The sequence below is a fragment of the Netta rufina genome, assembly GCF_964035555.1.
Source record: "Netta rufina genome assembly, chromosome: 3".
Classification (NCBI taxonomy): Eukaryota; Metazoa; Chordata; class Aves; order Anseriformes; family Anatidae; genus Netta; species Netta rufina.
In genome coordinates this window covers 59,572,785-59,590,645 of record NC_140125.1, presented here as the reverse complement: position 1 = coordinate 59,590,645, position 17,861 = coordinate 59,572,785, and the positions used below count along the sequence as shown (strand labels likewise).

General features: G+C 41.3%; 1 protein-coding gene across 2 annotated transcripts in view; it reads right to left on the bottom strand.

Annotated features, from left to right (window-relative positions):
* The window catches only part of TXLNB (taxilin beta), a 41,274-nt gene extending 28,561 nt beyond the window's left edge, over window positions 1–12,713 (bottom strand). The window contains exons 1-3 of one of the 2 annotated variants that reach the window (XM_084284061.1): window positions 12,553–12,713; window positions 6,457–6,888; window positions 4,451–4,542 (exon numbers count right to left, since the gene is read on the bottom strand). In XM_084284061.1, coding sequence (XP_084140187.1) covers window positions 4,451–4,542; window positions 6,457–6,874 — 510 coding nt within the window. In that variant the 5' untranslated portion in view covers window positions 6,875–6,888; window positions 12,553–12,713. The remainder of the gene's footprint in view (window positions 1–4,450; window positions 4,543–6,456; window positions 6,889–12,552) is intronic. The other variant, XM_084284062.1, reaches the window with a different exon arrangement.
* Window positions 12,714–17,861: the final 5,148 nt, after the last annotated feature.

Below are 17,861 nucleotides of genomic sequence, written 5' to 3'. Positions count from 1 at the left end.
ATGGCACCACACCAGTTACTAGGAAGACAATTAACTCTATCCCAGCTGAAATCAGGACAAAGCTCTTCAGGGAAGAGTTTTCCAGAACAAACTGCAGACACTTCCTCTTTGCCAGGCTTTTCTCACTTGCAGACGTGGGAGTATCTGCCATTTATCCCCTCATGGGGGTGGCTTACAGTGAATCAAGCCTCTTTCCAGCTCTTTGGCTCCATGTAATTGCTGAGAAAGCTATGGACAGTCCATGCAGTTCACTTAGGAACTGTTTCTGTGGATGCATAGCTCCTGTGTTCCCGGAAGGGCTGGTGGGGAGAGTGACACTGAAGATAGGATGAGAGGGAGCAACAGCCTTGCTAATGGACTGGTCATTTCTTCTGATTCATGCCTATTATTGGAGAAATTTGCTGCACTACAAGTTAACCGTAACAGAAACGTCAAAGAACTGTTTCAATTCTGAAGCTTCTAAAGATTTCTTCTTCCATTCCAACCCACAGTAGCCCTCCTCTCTGTATTAAAGGCATGAATGCATTGAGACATTTCTAAAGTCCAGATGTTTTCCAGTTATTCACTAGCTGCAATATGCAAACTTTAATAATAATAGTTATTAGGATATATTATGTAATAATATGGTATCACTGGTATTAATTATTAATCCCAGTATGACTGGAAAAGTTTGTGAGTGCAGAGGAGCAATGTGCAGCTCAAACAAGGCAGACGACAGAAATAATATGTTGCACTTTCTCTGCCCAAGGATCTGTTTTCTGCAGATGTTCTGTAATTTATGCTTACAGTACAGAGCTCTGTGTATTATCAATCAAATCACAGCTAGTCATACCACAAACCAATGCAATCACCAGCTTGAAGTATATTTACAGTTTACGCTCAACTTTCAGCATGTGTTTTGTGTATTTTTACCCCAGAAGATTAGAATAGGGGCCTCTACATCTAATCAAGCTGCACTAGCTGAAGTAATTTTTCTAGTATTGTACGGGAAAAAAACAACTCTCTGTAATTAAGGCTGAGATTTGCTTTTTTTTTTATAAGCTTGATTTTGGCCCCTTCCCCTTTCCTTATAAAAACACACACAAAATGTTCTTTTTGCTTCATTTTGCATGTGCTGTCTGTGCTTAGCAGTTAATGCTTTGTCCAAATTTTAGATGATTCACTCAAGCTGTGCTTGAGGTAGGGGGCTTAGAATGAAACTGATCTTAATCATGATAGGAAAAACCTTCCTAGCATTTTTTGTCCTTTTTTTTTTTTTTTTTTTTTCCCCCCCATAAAAATGACTTGCTGTAGAAAATTATGTTTGAAAGTTCTCAGAAATATCTAGGATATGACATTACTTTTGCACTGAAGAAGGATACTCACAAGTAAATAGGAATGACACAAGAGCACCAGAGGTTTTTTTTGTTGTTGTTGCTTTGTTTTTTTTTTAATAATTGATGAAATATTAGCTAAAATTAACTTCAAATAGAAGAAATTCTGATTTTTGAAGGATGACATGGTTAGATGAACTCTCAGTTTAGGGGGAAAAAAAGTTTTATCTTGATCCTGCCGCAGACTGACAATACTTATGTCTATGTATTAGTGTATAATTGCTGCATACAGAACTTGGGAGACACTCAGGGCTTCTGAAAATAGGAAAGAATGAGGATTCTGCTCCAGAGATGGTGCTGAGCGAGCGCTTGCAGTGTGTGGGGCCAGTGCTTGAGAAGGGTGTGTGCTGCAGCGGTGGTGGAGATGACTTGGGCATTGGTTCTTCAACCCATGCAACACTGGCACAGGTTGCCCAGAGAAGCTGTGGATGCCCCATCCCTGGAGGTGTTCAAGGCCAGGCTGGATGAGGCCTTGGGCAACCTGGGCTGGTGGGAGGTGTCCATGCCCATGGCAGGTGGGTGGGAACTGGGTAATCTTTAAGGTCCCTTCTAACCCAAGCCATTCAATGATTCCATGAATTCTATAACAACTGTTTGTAGGCAAAAGCTAAAATGAAGCACAGTCTGCTCTACCAACACGAACCACTCTGACTACATCAGTATCAGTAAATAAAACCTTCTCTGGCAGAGAGTAGTGTGGTTCAGCTTGTGCCCAGGTGACTAAACTGCCTTTCCTCCCTGTCCCTGCAGGTATGGCTTTATTCACACCAGCACCCAAGCTATTCCCTGATGCTACCCATTTTCTCTTGTACTTATTGCTATACACCATGCTAGGGCTTATCCTAACAGTTAAATAGCATATAGCTGGATGGCTGTGGGGACATGCTGCTACTACATTGGGTCCCCATGTATGAGCAGCATCTTCAGCCATAGCCACCAGCAGCACCACCTAATGCAGCCGAAGCCATTGCCAGCACCCGGCTCAGCCTGGCATGGCACTGCACTATCTCCAGAGCTGTGCTGCAGCAAGTGCTTCTGACACCACATGGTTCATCGGACCTGGAAGCTGATTCATCTGGAAAAGAACTCAGCAAAAGCAAAAAGTGACCTTCAGTGTGTGATGGGATTGGGAAAAAGGACAGAGTGGCAGCTACTAGTGCTGACTGCTAACAACCTGTTAACCACACTAGTTCCGCACTGTTCCTTAGCTGTGCTGAATAAGCAGTGGAAGGTTTTGTTTGTTTGTTTGTTTGTTTGTTTGTTTTTCAACAAGCTTTTAATTATATAAATTAAACAATTCATTTTAGTGATATTGCACAGAATATCAAAACTGAATACACAGTATTTTTGTTTTAGCACTATCCTCCTGCATGGACTATTGGCAATATGGGTTGTCTTTTATAAAGTATTCCATCAATGTTTGAATGCAGTGGAGAGTACATCACACAGAAAGTCCTATTTCAGTTAACCTGTTAGCATGAAGTCCCTTTAGGCAAGGGCTAAACTCTGAACTTCCAGAGCCCGATTTATGAAGTCAGGGAATTTTAAATTAAAAAAAAAAGGAAAGCTGAACTTCATATTTTGATAAGACTTGAACACATCTGTGCATAAAACTGATTACAAAGTCAATGGCCTGTTTGGCACATTTTTCAGTGCTCAACAAAATGTAAAATGCTGCAGCCATTTCATTTGTAAGATTTCCATTGCTTATGATCATAGAGCCCTTTAACTACTGAGAAGAAAATCCTTCATCTGAAAATAACCCATCTCAAGCATGGAAAAAAACAGAGAAGGGGAGTTAAGTAGCTGGCATTATTACAGGGGTTCTATTATGGTGGCAGAGAATTTGACTGTTCATTTCACTGTTTTGGTTTCTCTGATGATTAGCTTCAGTTCCCTATTTTCTACTCTCTAACATTTTGTACTAAGCCGCATGCTGCTTTTTTGTTGATCAAATCACTGATATGTAATGTAAAGCAACACCTGCATGCAGAGGTATGCAAGGCACCTTGCAGAAGGGGAAGGTGGGAGCACCAGCCATTCTGAGCTGCTGTGGGCTGGCAAACCAGAGCCTGAAAGCAGGGCTTGTGCTCATCTGCAGCACGTGGGTTGGTTTGGTGCTGTGAAACAGCTTCACATCTCTATTTTTCTTAACCTTGCAAATCTATCCTGTCTTTCTTAGCTATCTGGACATGTTAGCAGTGCTTGAGTGCCAGCTTGAAAGCTGTGCTATATGACTTGAGCCTATTGCATCCCTACTGCCTGCCAAAAAAAGGCAGTTTTAATATGATGTATGATGTATGTACAAGGAAAAGGAGGATTGTATTATTTTCAAAAGATGGTGATAGAGAAAAGGCTTTTTTTTTTTTTTTTTCCTATGTTGAAATATCTAGGGTTTCAAAATTCATTGGCCTATTCCAATACCTGTTACATAAAGATTTGGTATTATATGAATTCCAGTGAATACTCTAGGGATGCATAAAATGAATATTTAGTCTAAAATAATCATGGATAATCTCTTAATGAAAACAGTTTCTACAACAGAAGAATCATACAGGCCTTGAAGAAGGAAGAGATGTGTAGAGGATTAGAATAAAATCATCTTCTCCTTGAAAAATGAATTATACTTACAGTATTAAAATATATATATATCAACTTATGAAAACTATATTAAGAATAATGGTGAATAAACAGATTTAACAAAGAGGTGTTTGTTGTTGTTGTTGTTGTTATGGCTATAATCTCTCATTTAAGTGATGAACCTATGCCTTCAGTTAAGCTTAATTCTACCAGAATTGTTTACACAAATTTCCCTTTAAGTACGAATATTCTGCCTCATCAACTTTTTAGCCCCTTCCAAATTTAACCCAAAGTCCAGCTTGTTTTCCTTACTTTTTACTTTTTTTTTTTTTCCCTCCTTCTCACTCATAATTGGTTATTTAACATTATGACAATTATTTTTGGATAAAATTAACAGGAGAGATGCTACTACAACGTGAGGTTTGACCATGCTACATGGCATGTGTGTTTATACTTTCCTGTATAGACAGTTATGAGAGGACCAGTGCTGTACTAACCAGCTCAGCATACTTCTTAAACAACAGGTCCAGCTTCTCCTCTGGGGTACTCAGCTTGTTCAAGCTTTGCATCAGCAGGGTAGCTTCCTTCCCTTAAAAAGAAAAAGAAAATATTTGATGGTAGATGTGATTTGTACCTGATGTGCTGTCATGATTATTTTTTTTTTTTTAATACATGAATCCATAAAAACTCACAGTGTTTTGGAAGGAAAGGAACTGTTTTTGCTATGAATTTCTTGTTTGTTCCCCTGTACAAAAAAGTATGCTGGAATTTTCTTCCATTTCAGACCTCAGCAATGTGCTGTCTTCTAGCAAAATCATCAGCAAGTAAAATGACTTTTTCCTGTGTAATCTGTTTTTCATTTCATATTTTAGTAACGTGACTGGATCACACATATGGTACACTTGACTCAAATAGGATGCAAAGGGCCTGGCCCCAAAGATCTGTTTGCAGGAACAAACAGATAAAAGCTGGTGTACTCCTGTGCTGCTCTACCCATCAAAGATACAAGGAAGATTAAGTTAGGTACAGAGACTATGGTGCACATGGACAAAAACAGATAGTGGTGGGTATTGCTAACCAGGTCTGGGCTGTATGAGTGTGGTGTAAATTAGTTCCTTCACTTGGTATAGAGAATATGGATACCAGAGACAATGTATTCACAGTCCAATAACTATATTGGCATACATAGTTAAATCACCATGTAGCCACTTGGGTATTGCTTCAATGTTGATGCCATTGGTATTCATTTCAGCCCTCAGTGTGAGCTGGAGTTTGAACAGCACTTGGTCTTAGAATACAAAATGTCCCTGGCATCCCTTGGAGATGAGGATGGCTGTGGTGCAAAGGGTTTGGCTGAGCTTTTCCAAATGCACCTCTTTCCTGAAAGGCTGTAAGGACAAATTGCTTTCCGTCTTAGGCTGGATCTGTTCTACTTCAAGTCTGGTGCAGTCCAGAGGTACTGCCTGTGGAGAAAACCCACAATTTCAGACTAAGTTCCCTCTACAGTTCTGGTATAACTAAATGTATGCTAAAAACAATCCTGGATTGAAAACTGTTGCAAGTGGAGCTGGAGAACTGTGCTTTGATAGTGTTTCCACTCATCTTGGAGAGGTACCACTAAATGCACCAAAGCCAAGGTCATAGAAACAGGAACTTTATTTCTGCTGGATATTCAAGGAACTTGAAAAACAAAAACAAAAACAAAAGCAAAAACCTGTCCTCCTGTCCTGCGTTTAGTCCCTTTTCTGTAAGCACCTCCTGCAGTGAATTAGTAGGATTAGTCTACTGTTGGGTTTGAGTTTTCAAGCGTAAGAGAAGTATGAAGATCGGCAGAAGTTAAGTGTAGGAAGGTAAATAAATTACACATTTGCCAGACTGGGATGTAGCTACATTGCTCTCTAGTGGCTGTCCAGCAGAAAGGACAGATTTTACAAACACTTATTGAGACTTCTTTCTAGCTCAGCTAAGAGAATCCTGCAGTGGCCAAGGGGCTCAATGACTGTGAGAAGCACAGTGGCAGTGAGAAGACTGATGGAAGAAAAATAACCTGAGTGTGAAAGTGAATTTGTTCTGCAGATTCCCTCTTGACCACTACATGTAGTAGCACTATTGGCAGTTATGAGCAGTGAGAAGTCATATCTGAGGAAGCAGGGGAAGAAGTAAATGCACAAGGGCATAAACAAGAGATCAGATTTCTCTTTCTTCAAGAAGCAGTTTTCTGCAGCGTGTCATCAGACTCACAGTTTTGGCTACTAGTTTGGGTGGCCTAGGAGTCATGTGATAAGATCCTAAGCTTTCCTCTTTGTAGGATTAATGTCATACAGCCTACTGCATTTTTTTTTCTTTTTTTTTTTTTTTTGGGGGGGGGGGGGGTAATTATCAACTAGAAAAGAAGTTATAAAAATTACTGTCATTTTCAGGAGTAGCCAGAAGTCACTATCAGCCACAGTAGGTGGTTTTGTTTCTGTTTGCAGAAGGGCTATGTATGTATATAAGCACTTGCCTAGACCTTTCAGGATTTTCTTCTCCAGTTTTTGCTCCTTGCTAGTACTGGGCTCCTTTGCTCTAGAAGCATCTCCAGGAGCTGGCTTTTCTTTCTCACTTTCCTCATTTGCATCCTCATACTCGGCATCCTCCAGGCTGCCTGATTCTCCCTTCTCAGGCTTGTCAGTTACTGTTGCAGTGCTTTCCTTCTCCATCAGACTTGCTGCAGATCCATAGGTATTAATGATGTCCTCCAGCTGCCGGCTCAACTCCTCTGAGATATCACACACGGCCACCTCAGGACAGGTGTTGGGCTGGTCCATGGGGGCCTGGGGCTGTGAGCTGGGGACAGGTTTCTCCTTGCTTTGCCCCTGGACATCTAGTCTGGGTGAGGTGGGAGCTTGTGGCTGCTGCTCAGTGGACTGGTCATTCTCCATGCTTGGTGCAATACCTGATAAAAAGCAAACACAGAGTTAATTGAAAAACAGAGGAATTAGTCTTCCTGCTGATTACAAAGCTCAGCCAGGATGTGAGTGATTTGGTGTGGAATTTGGGAAGGCAGATCATCCTCTGGCTCTGGCTTGATGAATACATCACATTGAAACGAACCACCAAGGTGATTTACCTACAGGGACAAAAGCAAATTTTACACCTGCCAAGAAGAGAAGCCTGCCCAAAGCTAATACTGAAAAATCAAAACCTCTTGTTCCTGTTGCCAGTGATAAAGCACAAAATGGCACCAGAGCCATTCATACTACTTCCCTCCCTGAACATACTGTTTGCCACTTCCTTGTTTTTCTAGATTCTTATTTATTTATTTTTTTTTACCTGCTAGGCTGCCTACCCACATGGGCCTCTTCACATCATATTTGCATCAGTTTCATTTCCTGTTTCTTACCCATCAGCACATCTTAAATCAATAATCAGGAAAAAAGGAAGAGTTTAAATGAAACTAAAGAACTGAAAATTGTACTGTACTCTTCGAGGGCCCAGCATGGTGCTTGATCTATGAGTAGCCTGGTCTGGCACTGCCAAAGTACCAGCAATGAACAGTTCATAATAAGATAAACAACTATAAACCACCTTTCTCTTGTACTTGTGGTGTGCTGCTGACAGCTTGTCTGATAAGGTACAAAATACGAACTAAATAACAGGATTGTAAAAACAACCAGGTGTAACATGGGTTGATAATCTATGGTGGATTCTGGTGTGAATTTCACATAGTTAGCTCTGAATTTGCAACTGGAACTTTACATTTTCCTATCCCTTTGAGCACTGCAACTAGTCCTTACTTCTGCTCAAATAAAGACTGTGCTAATTACTGCCATGAATCCTTTCTCTCTCTTTTACAGTCTGATTTTATTCCTCCTTGTAATGATATGATACATGATAGTGTCAGTCAGGTGGGTAGTAGAAGTCAGGTAGCGTCAGTCCCTGGTAGGGACTAAGGAGAGGAAGATTGCTTTGTTTGTTCTGTTCCACTGTCTACGGTACTTTCTTGTTTTTGAAAAGACAAGTTGTTTAGAAAACATGGAACTGACAGAGAAGCATTTTGTTCCTTCTACAGTTGGCTGTAATGTATATTTTCTATGGTGTCTGAATTTCTGCAGCTTTCAGAATGATAAACAGAGTCGGCCAAAGGCAAAATAAGATGATAAGAGAGTTGTAATTTATTGTAATATATGACATGGTGTTTGTTATTAAACTCTCCCCAGTCAAAGAGATGCTTGGTATTGCAGTGATGACTGTTACTAAGGCAATATTTTTCAAGATTCAGTTGGTGAGCTATTTAATCAGGATAATGGATATGATATCCAAATATTATGTTTTGTCATCTCTAAAGCAATTAATTGTGGGACTATATTTGAAAGCTTTGAAGTGTGTATATTTGAAGCTCTGTGTGGGGCTCTGGATGGGCCTGAAAGCCCATAAGGAACCATGACCTGACACAGGTAAAACACACCAGCAGCAATGGCTTGGGAAGGCAGATGGCCCCGATCTCGTGAATCCTGTCAGGCAGACGCATCTGATACCTTCCTTCCTACTTTTGTCATGGTTGTTATACTACCACAAAGTATTTGTAAAATCGTATCAGTCTGATTTGATATCCTGTTGACTTTAATTTACACTGAAAGATTAGACCCCACATGTGCAATTTAGGTAAGTAATTCCAGTTAGCAAGAATGTTAGACTAGAGTTTGTGATCTTATTTTAACTGGAGTTAATTGACTGTCAATTAATTCCAGTTCAGTAACATTATGGTAAATGCTAAGCTAGAATTTCCACAAAATATGTGTTTGTTTCTGACATGTTTACACTAATATTTACAATCTGTTCTCATTAATTTGAGCTAATTGGCAATTGGCAATCAAGCAGCTAGAAAAACTAGAATCATCAGCTCTTTCTTAGACAGAAAAAAAGTTTCATGAAGTACATTCCCAATCTAAACTAAGTAGTTTTGTAACATGTTCATCATGGAAGGAGAATTGGACCACTAAATGCTTAATTTCCAAATATGAATTTCTCTTATTCCTATCTCCCTCTCTTTGTAAGAAGGCACAGGTTGATGTTCCTGTGGTCAGGGCCCTGTGCATCCCTGAGGTCTTATTGGTGAAGTGAAGGAGGTTGGCTTTGTCCCAGCTCAGCTCTTCTTCACTAGGAGATCTTGCAAAGAAAGCCAGAAGACAGGACCTGCCCCTGCTTTCCCTCGGGACCTGCTTTTCAGCTGTGGCCATACCACTGCCCTCTCCATTGCAGTCAGGTCCCAGTGACATCCATGCCCATTTTGAACCTCCATTGGCTCCAGCCCTGGCCTGGACCCAGCACCAGAGCTTCCCAGCTGGCCAATGGACATGCCTTGTCACTGTGAATGTGTTGGTGGATTTGCAGGGTGTATCTGTCCCAGACCACCCCACAGACCCAATCCTGACGCTGACCTGCTGCCCCACATCCTGGCTCCTTGTGGGTGAAGTTCCAGTTCCCATCGACTATGTCATTGTTCTGGCTCCAAGCCCCTCCAAGTCCTAACTCATGAAGCAGTGCCGTCTGGCTTAAGTTTTCCTCCTAAGAGAACCACTAAGTCTGCCTACAAACACAGTAGGCTCTAAATCAACAACAGTGATCAAGTTATAAACGGTGTTTCTCAGTAATAAATGAAATGTGGGTGAGTTGAAGAGAAACTTGATGTTTAAAACCAAGGACACAAGTTATTTAAAGGTTGGCCTCACAGGAAATCTTTCCTAATATAATCTATATCATTCCTGACTAGAAGGGGATTCATTATAATCAGTCTCTGAAGCCACGGCAATTTACAGTTGCTGAGGTTTAGGCCACCAGCTTGGAATGTTAAGCAGACAGAAACCACAGAAATATGACGAACCACAATGACGAACCTTTAACTCAAGGGTTCCCACCTGCTGGATCATACTGGGGATCATGTTTACACAGACAAGTAAATATTTTAATGTTTTTGTTCATGCTCCTTTTAGGCAGATCAGAGATCTAATAACTACTTTCAGCACAGAGACAATGTCTGTTAAGTCTTCTGCACCTTGTTTTGTGTAATGGCTTCCATAGTGTCAGAGTTTATATTTAGGAAGACAGGGCAGCTTTCATCTGCTGAGAACAGCTTTTGTTGCTGGGAAATTTTACTGCATTTGGCCCCAGTCCTCCTCTTGCTCCAGCCAGCTTAACCTTGATATACATCAGGAATCCTTTCTTATCAGGCCATTGAAAACTTACGATGTCATTCTCAGTACAAGTGTTTACATTAAGTGCTGTCTCAGACACAGTAATGCCTAAAAATTAGGTGACTGAGCCAGCAGAGAAATTCCTTGGCTCCTTGGCTTCAAACAGACTGATGGAAGGGAAACACAGCCTGATTTAAATGACCCTCCTCTTGACTTTTGTGACTCCAACTACCATCACTGTTGTCTCCACACACCTGAATTTCTGACTGGGCCTTAAGCTATTTTATGGTGAGGGGGAGGACTGACCTCTGATTGAGTCTGAGTGTTGGGTCTTGTTTACTCTTTTCCTCCTGTGTTCCCAAATCCTGGACTCATTCCACGACCCTGAGATCAGTATCTTTCTAAGCCCTAATTTTGACACAAGACACCTGTAGTTTCTACCTACAGGTACTCATTTTAATGGGAAAGTACAGTTAATACAACCATACAATATGTTTCCCCTACATCAGCCTTGAAGTTTTTAGCTTGAGATAGCCATAATGAATTTCAAACCCAGATCCCAGGTAGGTGTTTCACCTTGATTCTTGGCCTAAATTTAAAACCCTAAGTCTGTCTCTGTCACTCGCAAAGTTAGAGAAAGCCAAGCTCGAGTCTCTGGGGGGGGCAAATTGCAAGTCACTGCTGGGAGGAAGTCTAGGCATTGCAGTTAACTGCACCTCAGCCCTTGACTGCCCTGACCATGACTCAGGGCCTGGCTCCAGAAATGGTCCTCCTCTCCACCACTGGGAAGCACACTGAGAGCTGACCATGGCAGAGCCTCTTCTCCATTCCCCTCCTTCCTGCGTTAAATGTTTGGCATAACTCAGAACAACAGTGGACCTCCTCAGGACACTGCCCCTGTCTTGGGTGGGAGGTGACAGCTGCCAATCTCAGGCCGATGCCTTTCTGTAGGAGGACTCCTGGCTTGTACTGAGACTGGTGCCTGGCACAGCAGCAGTCAGCAGGCTGACCACAAAGACACACAAATGGGGTAAGCATACAGCATAGCCAGAAGCAACAGAAAAAAAGTGTGCATATTCAGTCTAGTGTCATGTTGAGTTTCTTTGCATCTGACCATATCCATTAGCATTTCACGTTTATGGCACAATCTGTGTTCACCATGCTTTCATATCAGCCTGTGCTTCGACATCAGTCTGTTTTTCCAAGGCAAAAGGCCAGTCAGCAAGAGCCCACACATGACTTAGCAGAGACACAGTAGCCTTGCTGCTGCTGCTGATGGACAAACAACCCCTGCTTCTGGACAAACAGCTCCCAGGCAGCACACCGCATCAGCTCGCCTTGCACTGCTGGGGTGGGTGCTGCCACCGTGACGGGAAGCACTGCCCCAGCACGAACAGAGCACAAAATAAACATCCTGAGCTTGGGCTTGCATGCTGTTGCAAAGTTTTGTTTATCGCTTTTAAACAGAACGTTTCTCTTTCCTTCTCTTGGGAATTTTTTATCCTTCCCTTCTTGCAGCCTGAACTTCTGGAGGGTTTACTACATTGCCTATATTTAGCTCTTGCCTCCCCATGTATCCAGCAGAAAGACACATGGCACCTGCTCTGCAGCCAGAAGTTATTTTAAGCACTTCTAAAATGGGCAATGGTATTTAGCACTTTATGCTCAAAATTCACATACTCTCACACATAAATTCCCCAAAAACAAAGCGTTCCACATAATTACACCAGACAGCATATGCTGATAAAGCCTAAAGCTTTACCTCGGTATAACACCAGACTGAGGTACAGTAACACCTCAAAACAGCAAGTATTAAACCCTGGAATGGCCTTCACTGCTGTAGCTCCAATTACCCTCCAGAAATATAGAAGTGCCTTGTTATAATCTAGACACTCTCATATATATTACTTCTGAAAGCTGTGACAAAATCAGCTTTATCAACTACATGCTACACTTGGATAGATTTATAATTTATGTACAATTTTCTAGTACAAAACCACACAAAACTTTGGTAGTGTGGTGGCACATTTTCTTACAGGCATGGAAAGAGACCAGATTTGGAGACTTTCTGATGCCACCTGCCTCACATCTCATGTGGCATCCAAGTCTCGATCACTTAGTGTTGTATCAGACCAGCCCTTACTCTCACTCAAAAGCAAGCTCTACCAAAGTTGACTTACTTACTTTTTTTCTTTTTTCTTTTTTTTTTTTTTTTTGATCACTCATTAGAGAAGCATCTATTAACTTCACATTCACAAACATCCTCACATACTCACCTATTTTCCTCACATGCCACAAAATGCCCAGGTTTTTAAAACTATTACAAGAAAATGTGGGCTGACTGTCTCGAAGGGAAGTACTTAGATTAAAGTCCTTGCATCATGCCATCAAGAAGTGACAACGAGGAAGCTGTTTGTCAGACTTACCAGAGCAAAGAGAAGAGCTGAATGGAGAAAAAAGTCAGGCAGAAAGCTCAGACAAGGGCACAACAGCCACAGGACACTGGTCCTATAATCCTACCACCAAGAGAAGAGGGACAGGAGGACCAAGCGAGGAGGGAAGGACAGAATGACACAGCAGGAGCAACCGCTGCAGAGACTGAATGCACGCTCTGCAGGGGACTGGCTCTGATAGGCGAGCAGGGAGGCTGCCTGCTAGTTGGCAGTGTAACCCAGTTATGTTGGCTATTCCCTTCTCTGACAGAGATAGCACAAGAGATCAGAGACTCAAGCCCTTAGAAAGAGATAATACAGGAAGGATTCATATACAGCTGCTATCCTTGAAAGCTAAGTCCAAGTCCTTCAAAGATTTGATGTGTTGTACTCTGTGAAATTTGTCTGTATTGGCTGTGGACTTGTCAAACTCTGTTTAATTCTTCTATCTGCACCAAAAAGACTTGGTTGCCTTTCTACTATATGAGCTTACACCTATGACTGCTCTTTGTAACCCGGGATTTGGACTGAATTTATTATAAACCTCACTGATTCTGAATCATAGACTCACAGGCTGGAAGGGACCACTGGAGGTCTCTCATCCAACCTCTTGCTCAAAGCAAGCTTAACTGTGAGTTCAGACCAGGTCTCTCAGGACCTTATATCAGTCTTTAAAATCTCCAAGGATGGAGACTACATGAGCTCTCTGGGCAACCTGTTCTCCAGCTTGACTGTCCTCATGGTGAAAAAGTTCCTCCTTATATCTGAACTTCCCATGTCTCAGCTTCTAGTTCTCCCACCTTACACCCTTATTAAGAGTCCATTTCTGTCCTCTTGGTAATCCCCAGGTAGGTACTGTAGGGCTGCAGTTTGGAGTCCCCAGAGCTCTCTCTTTTCCAGGCTGTACGTCCCACCTTACCCAGCCTCTCCTCATGGGCAAATAACCCAACCTGGCCACCACAGTTTCCCTCCAATAGATGTACCCATTTCTGCCACTGGGGCAGCAACACTGGTGGACCTGGCTGGTGTAGTCACCCCTCTGAATCCATCAGTTCTCAAATAAATGTTTTCATTGCTGCCAAGGTAACCTGTCTGGCCTACTTTATGCATGTTACCGTGCCAGCTCACATTGGTCTGAAGTTGTTTATATAAACAGCAGAGCACTCCCCAGGGAGTTCAGCTGCATACTGTTTGTCCAGTGACCAGCATCTCCCAGTTTTGTGACCCAAAGCTGCTCAGGCAGCATCTTGAGATGCCAGATGGCCTAAGGACCGTCTGCTGTGCACTCCCCAGGGAGAGATGTAGGTCAGTTTAATGCACAAAAATGCAAACAACTGGGAAGTGATAGGCTGGTGCTGGAAGTGGCAGGCAGTGTTATGAGAAAAGAAATGTGACTTTGGTTTCAGTTGAAAATAATAAAGCTAAGAACAATGATAGGACAAAAAATATGTGTATACTACAATGATTTGGAGTAATTCCTTAAACTGACCCAATGCTGACTGTTGTGCATCACTAGAGGATCCAGAAATGTTCCATAACCATATTTGATTTATAAGGGATATAAGAGAAAACTGCACTGGGCAGCTCATTATCCAGAAGAGCTGTCTCAGAAATGTTCAGTACATTAGGAGCATCCCAGTCTTTCACTACTGAGGTCTAAAGGTGTAGTTATATTTGTAGAAATAGTTATCTGCTTGGAAAAGGCAGCTCATATTATCTGGGGATGTGTGGGTATTGTGGTTTAGTGAAAAAGCAGTTCTTCAAACCTTCTTCAGACACTAGTGGTGGCTCAGTAGTGCTCTTGAAGAAGTCACAGATTTAAGGACAATCAAAAGGAGCTTGCAAGGTCAGGGACTTCTGCTGAGGATCTTTTGGACGGGTTTGGAAACTGGCTGGAAATGTTTTGAGAGAAGATAAAACTCTGGTTTGTTATACGGCAGAGTGAGTGAACAGAATACAAGTGAAGATAAGAGTGTGCAATCTCCTTGTTTTGCTTCTGTCTTGACTGGAGAATTCTCCTGTTGCAGGCCCTTGTTCATTTTTCTTTTGAAATAAAATCAGCTCCAGGGTTTCTGGGATCAAAATGCACAAATGATTTACCAAGGAGCTAAGCAACAGCCGAGCTGCAGAAAGTCACTCAAGCATATTCTCACTCCTTGGCAAACATAAGGCAAGACATGTTCAGCTTCACCCTCTTTCACTGTGGTTAAGGCTATTATGTGATAGCTTGTGTTTGCAACCGACTAACAGCATGTACATGGACCGTTTTCACAGCTCAGATGACATGCAAGTATTCAGTATGCAGTGGTAACTTGGTTATGTATCTGAGCCATTAGAAAGTATTGATAATAGGAAATTAGTTGAGACCATCATTATAAAAATTAGCCACAAGAAATCCAAAGCTATGTGTTCTGAATTGTTCCTAAGTATCCAATAAGGAAAACAGCTTCTGGTAGTCAGGAAATGGAACAGGGCAAACAAAATCCTTGTTCCTGAGTACGTGGGTAGCATGTGTGTGCAGGTCCTGAAGATTATAAGGGATCTGCTGGATTTTGGCCTGTGAATTGAAACAACCACCTTAAGAATGAAAAGGGGAATTCAGGCACTGAGAAATTTAGAGAGCGTGTTGAAACTGTCATGCAGTCAATGTACATGCTGAGAATGAAGGCATCCTGAATGTGCATGCTGGGACGGTTACATCTGATGAGCTGAGACTAAACCTGAGGAGAGAGCATGATGCAAACACTCTCTGTAAAACCTGCACTGCTTTTGAGGTTTCTGCTTTTGGAATGCCTAGGGCTTTTCATGTCCCTGTTTAGGGTAAAAGAAAGAAAAGCTTTCTCTAATCCATGCGAAAGAAGAAAAATGTACCTTCCTCATTTTAAAGATAGACCACTTCTTGATAATTTCCTGTAGTGAGGCTGAATTTTTTTCTTTAATTGTGTTCTGCCAGATGACTTACACATCCATAACCAGCACTGTGGCATTTTTACTGATGTCACTGGTAATGTTACACAGAAACTGCTCACCTTGTAGCCTGTGTCTGGATTAAACATAATCATCAGCAGTATAAAGCTACTGAAGAAACAGATTTCCCAGGGGAAAAAAAAAAATCTAATAAGTAATTTTTACCTACACTTATCATTTGCTTGATATGACATTCAGTGAATTCAGCCTTACCAAGTTCACCATTAAGTAAGTCACTGCTGTTGAAGATTTTTGATTTTCTTTCCATATATGTATATATATGTATATATATGTATATATATACTTTTTGTCTTTCTTTCCACAGGCTGTTTTACTTACCTGCAACATGCAGCTCTCACCTGCTGATGCTCCCCTCTCCCACCAACACTAAAGACATTGGTATTGAAATGCCTACTGCGGGGGGGGGGGGGGGGGGACGGACGGACGGACGGACGGACGGACGGTTATTCATTTGGTGTGCCATGGGAATCTTCAGGTTCAAGACCTAAGTTCAAATGTAGAGTCTCCCTCTCAAATGTTCAAGGGCTTTATAAAAACGTAGACTCTGTCTGCAGACAATACTGTGTTGGTTAAAGTCACTTAAAAACCTTTGAGGGTTTTTCTTTTTCCTCCTGAATGAAAGTTTATCTACCACTTGAGCCCTAATATCCCCTAGAAGCCATATGGACTGATTTGGCCCGCAGGCCTGTCTCTTTATAGAAGGTGAAGAGGCTGCATAGGGTCTCCTGCCTTCTGCACTGGCCAGAAGAGAGCATTTGCACCCCTTTGCAAATTATAGCTGCTTGCTAGCAGCACAGGAAAATCTGGAGACAACTGTTCCTTATCAAGTTGTATGGGTTGTTGCAGACTGCAGAGGACTGCCATGGCCTGGCACTTCAATGCCAAATCTGTATCAGGGAGAGTATCATTTCTGGATTTTAGCAAGGAAACAATATGGAGGAGTTCTTCACTGCTTTCCTGCTGAACAATTTTTTATTTATTTTTGGGAAGATACAAGTATTTTGAATTATATTGTGCCTGGGCAGAGTAATTTCCTGTAATACTACCACTTCACCTAATTATATTGGAAATAAAATTGATCCATTCTGTTTAAACATGTACTATAATATACTTACGCTATTATATACTTTCATAATATATTTATACCAGGATAATAAACCATAATATGTAGTAGCAAGCATGTATGCAAGATATACAATGAAACTATAACATAAAGTAGTTCGGAAATAGCTCTCATAAAGGTCTTGAGAGATCATAGTGATATGTACAAAAAGCGTACTGATATGTACACAGTGGTCTAAAAGTCAGAATCTTGCTGAATCTGGCAGTGTTCCCCTGCTGTGGAAAAGGAGTGTTGTGAGAAGAGTCCTACGAGGTCCCAATGCCAACTCTGTCAAGACTGATCTCTGCTGGGTTTAATTTATTTCTATAGAAATGTTGTAAGCATCTGGACTAATCAGACATTTTGCATGGTGATCTCTTGAGAATCGTTTCTCTCTTGATTAGTCCTTTGTCAAAAAAAAAAAAAAAAAAAAAAAAAAAAAGACACACCAAAACTAACCAACCAACTAAAAAACCAAAAACAACAACAAAAAAAACACCCTATTTTCCTTTATTTACATACACAAAGCAGGTACTCCATACTGCATCCATTTCCTACAGATTCCCTCACTCCAAATCAGTCTCAAAAGGGTTGAGAGGTTATGATTTGCCTCCTAATAAGATTTTATGTCCTGAAGGGTTTGTCATATACCTAAGGTTTGCCAGGTTTTCTCTTTACACCTCAAAGATCCTGGCCACAAATTGCAGTTAATAACACAGGCAAATTAGCTGACACAGAAAATCCCAATAGGCAATAGACATAACTATTTTAAGCAAATAATTTAATTCTTAATCTACATCAGAAAGAATATAATTTCTGAATTTTAGCAAGGAAACCTGTCTAAGAATCTGGAGGAATTCCCCGTGGATTGCCTTTAAAAAGTTTTTGATTTATTCTTGGAAAGATTCAAGTCTTTTGAAACCTTAAGAGCAAACAAAATCAATTATCAGGGTTTCAATTTTCTCCAGGCAATTTCCACTGCTTCAGCTTGCCCAAGAGATAGAGTCTCCATAAATATATTATGCTATGCACTATTTGAAGAATTTGGCAAAGTGGAGAATAGCTTCACTTGAAAAATCACACTTGAGGTAAAGGAATCCCTCAGGTGAGGCATGCAGTCACACCTGAATGCATCTCTGCAGTTTGGAAATAGCTCTTCTCCAATATATACAGATAATTTATTGGGAAGGAAAAGAACAGTATTATCTGTTTC